This window comes from Mus pahari, chromosome 17, assembly GCF_900095145.1.
Source record: "Mus pahari chromosome 17, PAHARI_EIJ_v1.1, whole genome shotgun sequence".
In the NCBI taxonomy this organism is placed as follows: Eukaryota; Metazoa; Chordata; class Mammalia; order Rodentia; family Muridae; genus Mus; species Mus pahari.
In genome coordinates, this window is record NC_034606.1 from 50,941,001 (window position 1) to 50,953,986 (window position 12,986).

Below are 12,986 nucleotides of genomic sequence, written 5' to 3' on the forward strand. Positions count from 1 at the left end.
CTCCGTCACGTTACAATAGACTTACTGTGATCTGGAATCATGTGCCAAATAAACCCTATATCTTTTTCATAGTTTCTTTTTTTTATTATTATTTATACAGTGTTCTTCTGCTTGCATGCCAGAAGGCGGCACCAGATCTCATTATAGATGGTTGTGAGCCACCATGTGTTTGCTGGGAATTGAACTCAGGACCTCTGAAAGAGCAGCCATTGCTCTTAACCTCTGAGCCGTCTCTCCAGCCCCTCATCATGGTGTTTTAATGCGGCAACAGGAAAGAAAGACACCACACAAACCCTGTGGCGTCTCTGAGTGATGGGCAGGCGGTCGTCTTTCATGCTCATCACTAGACCCAATCAGCAGCAGTTGTCAAGAGAGACACCCTAGAACTCCACAGGGCTCAGGTGTGCCCACAGCCACCTTGCTCTTCTGACCTTCATGGCTACCTGTCTTTATATCCTATGGAGCTGACCCCAGGCCCTGGACCTCTCTCCGAGCCTCCCCCAGTCTGCTGTGTGTTCCCCCTCCCATCTGGCAGTCTAGGGAAGAGTGGACAAATCCTTCCTTACCTTGTTCACAGTTCTTTCCACCAAAGCGGAGTGGGCACTCACATAAGTACGTGTTCCACCTGTTCACACAGGTGCCCCCATTCTGGCATGAGATCCCATCGCAGAAGTTCCTCTGAGAAGCACAGCCTACAGGGCAGAGGGTGTAGCCTGGCTTTGATCGGAAGATCACAGACAGTTCTCCCCTTAAAGACCTTCCCCATTTCCCACACTGATCCACTCGTGAACGCAATCAGCTGGAGACGGCTAGCCAGGAACCTGCTGGTTATGGTGAGAACCCCAGACTGGAGTGTGTGGCTCTCTACCCATTCCCACGAGGCCCTCACCCACAGGTAGGCACATTTCAAGAACTCTCTGGGAAGTAGAAAGAGCCCTTCTATCCCTGGAGTGACCACAAATGTCCAGTGGGCACCATGCTGTTCGAAACACCCAGGGGCTGTGCCTACCTGCCCTGGTGCCATTGTTGGCGATAAACGCAGCCATGTCCACGATCCGGCCATCAATGGACAGGTTTCGCATGCATCCCACAAACTGACGGCTGTGCACGGGAAAGTCTTCTGGCAGGTTGGGGACACCACCCAGAAGCAGAGGACCGGTCAAATCCAGTGACCTGGGAAGGCAAAGCCATCTTCTGTGATATCAGGCCTGGCATTGATGTAAAGCCACTGAGACTCTACCACCAGAGGTGTCAATCACAATGTAGGTACAAGCCCAAGGTAGACGATTAGAGGTGAGGGTGGGAATCAACCTGAGTCAGGGTCACCGGGGGCACCTCACAGCGTCTCTGACCCTCAATTTCCTTACACTTGCATCATTTCCCAGCAAATGGAGGTTTGGGGGTAACTGAGGACCACTACTGAGTTCTACTCTGCGGTAGAGGGGAGCATCCCACTGTCCCTTGGCTCTCTAGGGAGATAGTGGGATTAGAGCAGAACTCTGCCTCCAGCAGGGAACAGCTGAGGTCCCAGGCAGGGCACTAGACCCAAGACACAATCCACCAATCAAGTTAAAGCAAGTTAAGTGAGGATGGGGAAGGATGTGACCTCATCAGGTTCACCTGAACATGACCTTCAAAATGGGATCAAGATTCAGGGATAGGCTGGGCGTGGTGGCACATGCCTTAAATCCCAGCACTCGGGAGGCAGAGGCAGGCGGATTTCTGAGTTCGAGGCCAGCCTGGTCTACAAAGTGAGTTCCAGGACAGCCAGGGCTATACAGAGAAACCCTGTCTCGAAAAACCAAAAAAAAAAAAAAAAGATTCAGGGATAGGGTCAGTGGTAGCCTGTGATCCTAACCCTAAGGATACCGAGGCTGGGGAATTAGAAGTTGGGGGACAGCCTGGTCTATATAGGGAGACATTGTCTCAAAGCAAAAATCAAAACCCAATGTTTTACATCCCACCCACACACCATCAGTTAGGACACAGCAGGAGCGGGTTCTCAACTTTTGAAGTTCGTGTTACCAAAAGAAAATAAAGCAAGGCTAGCCCTGTATGTGGGTGATGGGATTTCTTTGTCTTGGGTTCAAATGATCCCTGAGTGACCCCAAACCAGCAAGGAGAGCCCAGTCCCTTCCACCTCATGTAATTCCAGAGTCCAGGGAGACAAATACAAGAAGGGTAAGTGGGTAAGACTGACTTCCCTTCTGAAAGGTGCCTACCGCTTAGCCCAGGCTGGCCTCAAATTCGTGATGTAGACCAGGCTATGAAGAATCTCCATACTTGTGCCTCAGCTTCCCAAGTGCTAGGATTATTGATATGCCCTGCCATACCTAGCTTGACAGGTACTTCTGGGGGACTTATCCTGGAGGATTCTGTGGTCTGAGAAGGAAGAGGCCTCTCCACAGGGAGAGAGTCTGAAACCAGCCTAGACTGAGGCTACCAAGGTGCTCTGCACTGGCCTGGCGAGGGTGGCCTGTGTTTAGAACAGGGCCTGAGTGGTTATGGACGCCCTATGTCGCCCCCTCCAGGAGTCTCACTTCTTGGAGCCGCTCTGAGTGCCCTGGGCAGCGCAGCTGTAGTTCCCAACGTAACTTCCAAAGTGCACGGCCACAGCTGCGTCACAGTCATCCACCGTCACCACAGCCACCTTCTCTCCAGACGGCCCATGGGGCAGGCCCAGGTGGCCAATGTTGGGCTGTGGGGGCAGAAAACATAGAATGGGTCAGCTCTGTCTCTCACCAGGCCCTGGGCAGGTGTCCCAGTTCTGCACGCTCGCTGCGGGGGGGGGGGCATTGCATGACGCATGAGATACCCCAGCTCTCAACCTGCTACATGGGGCGCAGGGCATCTTCCCAGAACACAGGGCCTTCTCCGAACCTCAGAATGAGAGGTTGCTGGAAATAGGCTAGGGCAGCAAAGTTAAGGCAAACCCAAGGCAGAGAGAGAGAGAGAGAGAGAGAGAGAGAGAGAGAGAGTGTGAGTGCCTGAGGCAAGATGACTGGGGCCCACACCCAGGGAAGGGCACGCAGGACCCTCCTAGAAAGCTGGCTTACAAATACATTTTTATATTTGCTAGGAATAAAAACCCAGGACTACAGACAACCACGCGACCCTGGAACTAAATCTTTTCATGTCCCTCAGCCATCCAAGTCCAGTCCTCCAGGCCAAGAGGAGGAACCCCTGTTGACTAAGCCACACAGTTGCTAGTTCTCCCTAACGGTGGCCTTCAGGTACAGCCATGTCATGACACAGGACCTTCTTTTTGCTCTTTGCTGACTTCTGGCCACCACAACCCTGGGTTCAGGTTGCAGGTTTCTGGCTCCAATATGGAGACCTGTTTCCCAGCCACCAAAGCTGGAGCCTGATCATGCCAAGTACCCACAGAGTGCGCATGCTGGCCTCGCCCTCAGATTATCTTCATCCGGAGCTGGAAAGATGGCTCAGTGGTTAAGAGCAACTCACTGCTTTTCTGAAAGTCCCGAGTTCAGTTCCCAGCACCCACATGGCAGCTCATAACTGTCTAACGCCGTCTTCTGGTGTACATGCAAATATGTAAATAAACCGAAGCAAATTATTCTCATCCCTTCACTGGTCTGAGGTGGCCTCTTCTATGTTTCCGGCCAGACCCACTCCTCAGGAACCTCGTGGCCTTAACCCTGCTGCTCATATCACCTACCTGCTTGGGCCCCCACCTCCTCAAGCCGTGGCTCCCACCCAGGGATGGCAGTGAAGCCTCCCCATGTTTGCAAGGCTGCAGCTGCCACCCAGAAATGGCTTCTTTTCCAGTCGACCATCATGGTTGCAGGCTCTCAGTGGGCCCTCTTGAGACACCAAGTATCTAACCTCTGAAATCTTTCTAGGAGTAGACAAGGAGCCAACTGCACTGTCCACACTAGACAAGAGGTATGAAGGTCCTGAGTTTTAGAAACGGGCAAACAGCCAGAGACTGGCAGGCTATGTTGAGATGGGCAAATGGATTTCCTTTCGGCCTGCATATCAGGGTACCAAAGCCTATGTCCCTAGGTGCTAGGACCATAAACATAGGGTAGTGTTATCAGACTTTACAACTGGCACATTAGATATAAGACTCTTCCTCCACAGAGAGTCTGACTACATTTCTCCTTAATACTACCCCCCCCCCCAAAAAAAAACCCAATAGGCCTAGACGCGTATACTGACACACTGACAGTCCTAGAACTAAAGACGCTGAGACTGGAGGATCACTCAAGTTTGGGGGTTCCAGGCAACATAGCAAGACCACACCTCAAAACAAACAAACAAACAACAAACTAAATCCGTGGGCCCAGTCAGTGCCGCCTCGAGCTGTTAACAGAGCCGGGGTGGCTTGCATTCGCATTAGCATGTTTCTTATACAGCTGGAAACAGCTATAAATACAGAGACTATAATTAAATCACCCCAATGCCTTTTAACAGGGAATGACTCTGCAGCTCATTCACAAATGAAACCTCAGGACTCTCAAAGGAGCAAGGCACCTGCTTGGTGCAGACACTGCCCTGGAAGGTAGGTCATGCATGGCGTGCTGGCGACGGGAGCCCAGCCAATCGTCTGAGGCGTATGACCCGGGGTCCATCTGCTCCAGCCACATACCCTGAAGCAGTATAGTGGGTGACTTTGCCATGTACTCACAGTCACATGATGTGCACCCTCCACTCTGCCTCCTCCAACCATCTGCCCTAAACAAGCTCTTGACGGTAGTTTCTCTGGGTCTAAGGTAGGATTTAAGATTAAAGTACCTGGGCTCACCACATAACTTGTTTGCCAGGCAAGCATGAGGACCTGGGTTCAGATCCCCAGGACCCACATATCAGCTCAGTGTGTCCGTGTGTGCCTATAATTCCAACCCTGGGTGGGAGATGGGGGAGATGGAGTCACAGAACTAGCCAGCCAGACTAGTTGATCATAAGGCTCCAAATTCAGTGAAAAAAAAAATAAAAAATTAAGGTGGGTGGCTGGAGAGATGGCTCAGTGGCTAAGAGGTCCTGAGTTCAATTCCCAGCAACCACACGGTGGCTCACAACCATCCGCAACCATATGACAGTGTACTCATATACATTGCATAAATAAACTCTTTAAAAAACAAACAAACCAGGGCTGGTGAGATGGCTCAGTGGGTAAAAGCACTGACTGCTCCTCCAAAGGTTCTGAGTTCAAATCCCAGCAACCACATGGTGGCTCACAACCACCTGTAATGAGATCTGACACCCTCTTCTGATGTGTCTGAAGTCAGCTACAGTGTACTTATATATAATAGTAAATAAATCTTAAAAAAAAAAAACCTAAGGTGGGGAGCAACTGAGGAAAATATGGCCTCTGCCCCCTACAAAATGCAAGTGCACCTGTATTATCTGTATCTGAGCCCTCAAAATCCTAATGCATGAACACACACATACACAAATACACACAGAGATACACTCACATAGATACATAGGCGCACACACTTGTGGTGGGTTGAATGAAGCTGACCCCCTATTGGGTCATATGGAGTGGCACTATCAGGAGGTGTGGCCTTGCCGGAGGAAGTGTGTCACCACTGGAGGTGGGCTTTGAGGCCCAGCGTCACTCTCTTTTTGGCTGCCTGCCAATCAGGATATAGAGCTCTCAGCTACCTCTCTCCAGCACCATGTCTGCCTGCAAGTTGCCATGCTTCCCCCACACCGATGATAATGGAGTGAAACCCTGAACTATAAGCCAGCTCCAATGAAATATTTTCCTTTATAAGAGTTGCCTTGGTCATAGTGTCAAAGCCCCAGAAACCCCCTAAGACAATCATCTACAGAGATACACACTCAAATACTCTAACATACACAACTCACACACACACCGAGTAGACCATCTGTCCTGTTGATGTTAGAAGTAGTGTAGTGTTGACTAAGGTAGAGGAGTCTTCCACAAACCTTTCTTCTGGACCCAAGAGGAGCCACGCATCTCAGGTCAATCTCTGATTATCTACTTCCTTAGAGAGTCCAACTCTGTTAAGTAGTAGTTAGGCGGTTATGGAAAATCATCCGTTTTCTCACTTGGGAGCAGCAGCTTGCTTTCGGGAGATTGGTGAGGTACCCATTAGGGATGCTTAAGTGTTAGGTACCGTGCTGAGAAAGGAGGACCATCCCCGGGCTGTACGAACCCCGTATCATCTCCGTAGCGTGTAATTTACATTTTTGGGAATGGGTGTGAGGCTTTCAGAGAGTGGATATAAACAGCCTTTATGCGCGGAGGCTTTAATGAAACTAAGCTGCTATTTACCAAATTGTGACTGCTGTACACGACGGTTCGTAATCAACAGCTCAGCACCATGGGATTCAAGCGCAGACAGGGAGGAAAGAGAGCACCGGGGTGAAGAACAGGGGGCAGGGAACACCCAACGTTTCTCTCCAGAACAGCTCCTGCTGATAAGGAGCAAACCGCTGCTGACATGCTGATGACTGGGCTCCATTGTGAGGGGTCAGAGCCGGTCGGTCGGTCGGTCAGTAGGTCGTAGAGCTCTGGGGTGACTGCTGCTGGTTACCACCCCAAAACATTTGCCATGGCCTTGTAGATAACGTGAAGGAGCTCGTAGCCAGAGAACCAGAGATCCAAGCACTCATGGGTCAAACACAATCAGGAAGAGGAGAGAAATGAGACAGGTGGGGAGCACCTGCTGGGGCTGGAGACAGCAACCTCAGTGAAGGGTCTGAGCTCCTGGCTATAGGACAACCAGCTTACCACCCGCTGGGGGAGGGGAGCCCCCTGACAAGGTTAAAGAAAAAGAAACCAGGAGTGGTGGTGGTGCACATGGCAGGCAGATCTCTGCAAGTCCTAGGACGGCCTGGTTTACATAATGAATTCCAAGACAGACAGAAATACGTAGAGAGCCTCTGTCTCACAAAAAAAAAAAAAAAAAAAAGAGAGGGTGGACAGAAAAATGATACAAGAGGTGACCAGGATGCAGGCAGGGATGTCATCAGAGTCAATCCCACTCCCATGGGAACGTAGAGACACAAAACAAAACAAAACAAACAAACAAACAAAAAAAAACAGGTTCGCACATGCTCACAACAGTACTTAACAATTCCCCTGTGACAGCAGGATCAACTGAAATGTCCCCTCAATACAGGGACAGAGGTAGACCCTGGCCCATTACTTGCCATAAGGAACTGGGGCACTGCCATACACCACAACCGGATGAGCCCTGAGGCAGGGCACTGAGGAGTTATTTGATGCCACGCAGCCAGGATGCCCAGAACATCCACATCCACACCGAGGCTGGCTGGTGGCTGTGGCTGCTGGAGAGATGCTGGGGATGACAACCGAGGGCAACAAAGTATCCTTGTAACATTGGGAGAACATCCTAGATTAGATAGCATGTTGCACAGTTTGTTTTCAAAGTTGCATCTTTGGGCCATGAGGACTTCACCCAGTGCTATCCAGGGATGCATTCTGCTCTCTCAGGACCCAATTCAAGTCCACCCAATTCAATTACTTAGCCCCTGAGCTGCTGGGGCGGGCGGTAAGACACAGCAAGAAAGCTGGCTGTCGTTGGTAAGGGCTTTATGAGCTGCACGCGTGGTTTGAATCGAGATGGGGGAAACCAGATGGGGATGCTGCGGGTGCATCGATGGAGACTTTGGCTGGATTCTTTGGTCAAAGAAAGACAGGAGGGTTGTGCTCACAGGGAGAGCCTCACCTAGCATGCAAGCGTGTCTGGGTTCTGTCCCAGCACCGCGACAAAAAGAAATATTTTTAAAAGGACATTTGGCTTTTTACTCAGTGGGTAAATACACCTGGCATCCAGTGAGAATACGAATGTGACCCCTGAGTCCTCACGGAGGGAAGACAGAATGGATTCTTCACAGCCATCTTCTAACCACACACACCACACCACTCATGAGCCCATGTACACACACACACACACAAAAACCCACATGATTTTAAACATGCTTTTTTAAAGGGAAGGGGAGGCTGGGGATGTGTTCATCCAGCATTCAGAAAGCCCCAGTACAAACCCTGGTACTTCCTAAATCCAGGTGTAGTGACGCACATCTGTAATGCCTGCCCGCCCTTGGGAAGTCAAGGTCAGCTTTAGCTACATAGTAGGTTTGAGCCAGCCTGGGATACATGAGATCCTGCCACGAGAAAAAATTAAATTTAAAATAAAATAGAGGGCGTGTCCCAGTGAGAAGCTGATGTCCCAGTGATTAGCTGACACAATGAATGAGGGTGGAGACGGCACTGGAGACACTGATAACATCATGAACAGCCACTGGTTTTCCAGGGCCCCAGACCAGGTGAAGAGGGACAAAGAACAGGACAAAACGGGCAGCTTTCTAACTTGCTTTTGGCTGTTTGTTTGTTTGTTTGTTTGTTCGAGAGAGGGTTTCTCTGTGTAGCCCTGGCTGTCTTGGAACTCACTCTGTAGACCAGGTTTGGCCTCAAACTCAGAGATCCACCTGCCTCTGCCTCTGTCTCTGCCTCCCGGGTGCTGAGCTTCAAGGCATGCATCACCAACACCCAGCACTTTCTAATATTTTAAAAGTGAACTTTAAAAATTTTGCCACATATTTACACCAAAGCAAGGAGCACATGACTGAAGGAGCTAAGCGGCAGGCTCAGAGTTTTCCTCTGTTCTGTGTAGGATGCTGGGCACGGGATGATTAGCCTTTCTCCAAGGCTGTTTGGATCTTTGGGAGCAGATGGCCGGATCAGGGAGACTCCCAAGCCTGAGGTATTCTTCAGGCCCACTAAATGTCCACGTGTCATCTCCAGGACAGAGTGCTCTGCAGTGGCCAGGCCACTTGGGCAAAAGTGATACAAAAACACACAGCCCAGAGGTGAGAAACAGACTGCAGAGCAGCACATGATGCCTGCATCCGAGTCTGTGCCATCCATCATCAGCATCTACACACTCAGCATCTGTACCCTACAGTGTGTATCTACAACCTCAGGGTCCTACCTTGATTACAAAGGCTGCTCTGAGCTGGACACACACACACATACACATAGATACATACACATATACACATATACAGAGACATACAGAGACCAAGACACAGACGCAGGCACACATGCACACGCACACGTGCTCCCAAGTGGAAAGGAAATGGCCAGTGGGTGGAGCCACCACAGTAACTCCTCCTCCACTCAAGAAACCAAGGGCTACTGTGCACTTCAAGGTGAGGCCCCCAAAGGCCAGCTCTCCCTATCTGTGCAGATCCGGACTCCTGATGCCAAAGCCTCACTGAGCCGTCCCTTTCATTTTTCCCCAGCGTATTTTCTTCCCGGTGTATGGCCCCTCCCCGATGCCTTCCACTTAGATGCCTAAAGTATCTGCAGAGCGCTTTTGTGCACACACAAAAGCCTTTGGTCCTCCGGAGTGCTCACATTTCTGTAGTCTTTTAACCCTGCTACAGACAATTCCTCATTGGGAGGCCAGTGGGGGTTCAGTTTCAGCGTGGGGGCGGGCAGAGTGGGGTGCCTATGAAACCAGATGCAGGTACTGTGAGGCTTAAGATGTGAATGGGTTCACACTCGGTGTCAGAAATGAACAACCAACGTTCACAGCAAAGAATTCATGGATGGCCAGAGCCCAGGAATGTTTGCAGGAGGTGACGTGTGTGTGGTACTGTCATTTCTCCAACAGCAACCCCCGTGTCCACCCTGCAGGGCCTGTCACCCATGGGCTTGCACAGGTACTTCCTGCCCACCTCAGTCGGCCTTCTCCGGCCATTGAGACCCTGAGCACGTGCATGGGATGAGCCCTTAGTAACAAGGTTGTATTTGGTGTCTCTTGCATTTCACATTGAAGACAAAGGCAAAAGTCTAGTTGTCCTGATCACAGATGTGGAATGTGGGGGAAGGGCACACCTGGGAAACAGATCCTGGTCTCTCCTTTACCAGTGCATATCCCAGAGATCTGAGACAAGACCCACTAAGCGTACATAGGCTACACAATGAGGCAGCCTGAGGTGCTCTGGGGAGAGCACAGGCAATTGCCTACAGAAGTGTGTGCTTGCACGCTCATGCCACACCCTCACTGTGGTTCATCTGCTCATGCATACTCACACAGACATTCACTAGCACTCACACATGCACACACACACACACACTCACCAGCAGATTTCACACTTCAGGCATACGAACAGAATTGTATTCGTTCTTACATAGCCTGGCCTACCCTGGCTAGGACCCGATGGACCTCTTTCTGCCTCCCACCCCCAAGGCTGGAACACAACAGAGAGACCTCCCGTTCTAGCACCTTATTTCTGACCTCACTTCTTCGTGCCCCTGATAGACCCTAAGAGCAAAGAGCTCAAACCTTCATGATGAAGGTAGGTGATGAATTGGTGGGAGGAAGTGTGAGCTTGCTAGGAAAAGCAGAGACTGTGGAGGAAAGGGACAGTCACAATGAGAGGCCTTGTGTCAGGCTGAGAGGATGACACATTCGAGAGCCACTGACACATCAGCAGCTGAAAGACACAGGTGGTGTCTCAGCCACGCGTCTTTCCCCCCAACCCCCGTCGGAAAAGTTCTGTGCCTCAGTTTCCCCATCTCCTCCCAGAACCCAGGAGACCAGTGTAGCCGTATACACCCTAGCACCGGGCAAGATGTCTGTGTACGTGGTCCCAGTACTAAGATGGAGAAGAGGGGAGCTGGGCTTGCTCGTGCAAACTACATTTCAAGTTGCACAGAACACAGGGGTAGAATGGAGGAGGATGGGGGAGGTCGGGGAGGGGAAGCAGCCATTCCACCAGGCAGGACACACCCAGGTCAGACTGCCTAGCTCCTGGAGGACTTCCCATAACAGAGCAATGGAACACACAAAGGCCCAGGGTGAGCCCAGAAGCTGTGAAATTTCCACGCAGGCGGCTCCCAACCGTCTGACCAGTCTGTGTTTAGGAACAGAAGTCCAGCACCTTATCTCCCGGCTCTGCCACCTGTCAGAGGACAAGGCTGTGACCTTGTGCCTGCTGCCTGGCCCATCACTAGCACTGCAGCTCTACAGAGGGGCACCCAGCCAACACTCCCACAGGGCTCTCTGGCCACTCCAGGCCCCTTGGTTGGCTTCTATTACCCACCAAGCTTGGCTTCAAGGGAACCATTTAACATTCCAAGGGCGGAGATTGGAGAATAGATAACCGGGGTCTCAGACATCACCCCGTGACCCACGGAGAGGTGGTAGAATATGCCTGTGTGGAAGTGTGGCTACTCGATATTTATGGAATACCTGCGTAGGCCAGGCGGGAGTTCGCTGCCTCGGCAGGAAACACAGCCGGAAAGAAACAACTAATTCACACTACAGGCTCGGGCTTGTGGACAATGAGAGCTTTTATGGTAATGGAACCCCTGGGGTGCACTCTCATAGGCTCATATGAAACATCATACTCTCCCTTTGTTGGCAAGAGGACTTTGTGCAGTAGAAGAGTAAAAAAAGAAAAAAACAAAAGACCCCAAAACCCCCCACAAAGTAAGGTCACTTTGCTGTACCCTTGGTCAGAACAGTTTTAGGTTCTTTGCAAAGCTCAATTAACTTTATGAAAACGTGGCATGTTTATCTTACATAGTCTTCAAATCTGAAGATCTGTTGAAAAAAATATAAGAGAAAAAAAAAAAGAATCCCAAAATGGTTCGTTGGCCACTGACCCAGATGGCGGATGCTTGACACACAGAAGGATCATAGAGCCACCCGAATTTACACCATGTTCACAAACAGCCACCACGCACGCCGTTTGCAACACTGCCTTGAGACTTCATACCTCAAAGAACCTGGAGGTCCCTTGAGTGTGGTGGTGAACACTTTAAACCCCAGCAAGTAGGAGACAGAGGCAGGTGAATCTCAGTGAGTTCAAGGCCAGCCTGGTCTACATAGTGAATTCCAGGACAGCTACGTAATAAGACCCTGTCTCAAAACAGACAAACAAACAAACAAACAAACAAACCAAACAAACAAAACAAGGACCTGGAAGTGCTGGGGAAAGACTTGCCCAAGTGTCTGAGCAAGACCCATGGGTTTGCTGGACCAGCAGAGACCCTCCCCTATCATAGGGGCTTGAAGGCAGAGTGCACAACCCACCTCTTCTGGATCTTGGGGTTTCACATGCAACACAGACAAACAGAGATTTTGAACCATGTGAGCAAGCCAAGTGAGTCATGCCAGCCAAGCTCAGGCAATTCCTGAGAATAAGATTTATACCCAGAGGTCAGTCCAAGGTCACCCTATATTTCCCCCAACCCCAGTCAGGGGTGGGGGGTTGGTGCTGAGAAGAGGGGTACTTTCTGCTAGAGCCCCCTCTTGTCATAAAAGGGACTCTGGATTTTGTACCAGAAACACACTCGGCCTGAATAGACAAGAATACACACGGTAATCCTTCCCTGGCAGATTTATGCAGACAAGGAAAACATCGAAACCCATACTGACATTAATCACGTCAGTTTGATTTATTGTCATTTGAAAACAATATTTTGCGAGCCCTTTAGATTTTTTTTTTTTTTTTTAATGGGTATGGGTGTTTTGCCTGCGCGTGTATGTACACCACTCAACAGTGCAGTGTCGGGAAGAACAGGAGGATGACAAATTCCCCGGGAACTGGAGTTACAGATGCTTGTGAGCTTCCACGTGCATGCTGGGTACCAAACTCATGCCAGCCAGCGCTCTGAACACCTGAGCCCTCTATCTGTATCTCCCAATGGTTTGCAGTTCCTGTACAATGTGCGCTCACTCTCTAGCTCCCCCCAGCCCCGCCTCTTTCTCTCTCGCCTTCCTTTACCAAGATCACAGCTGTACAGTATCACCACGATCTTCTCACAGCTGACACAGTTTGCCTGGTCACACGTTTCCTCCCTAATTATTGGGAAGCAGACCCTGCTATGCACAAGCTATGAAAGGAAGACTGGCCAGGCGTGGTGGCGCACGCCTTTAATCCCAGCACTCGGGAGGCAGAGGCAGGCGGATTTCTGAGTTCAAGGCCAGCCTGGTCTACAGAGTGAG

The 12,986-nt window shown here is 50.5% G+C and overlaps 1 protein-coding gene across 6 annotated transcripts in view; it reads right to left on the reverse strand.

The window, feature by feature from the left end:
* Positions 1-12,986, reverse strand: part of Celsr1 (cadherin EGF LAG seven-pass G-type receptor 1) — a 137,505-nt gene that overhangs the window by 38,766 nt on the left and 85,753 nt on the right. For all 6 annotated transcript variants that reach the window (XR_003842391.1, XM_021217425.2, XM_029531144.1 and 3 more), the window contains exons 6-8: positions 2,541-2,698; positions 1,010-1,173; positions 567-692 (exon numbers count right to left, since the gene is read on the reverse strand). Coding sequence is in view for 5 of the 6 variants with exons in the window: in XM_021217425.2 (XP_021073084.1) it covers positions 567-692; positions 1,010-1,173; positions 2,541-2,698 (448 nt within the window). In the remaining variant the exon portion in view is untranslated. The remainder of the gene's footprint in view (positions 1-566; positions 693-1,009; positions 1,174-2,540; positions 2,699-12,986) is intronic.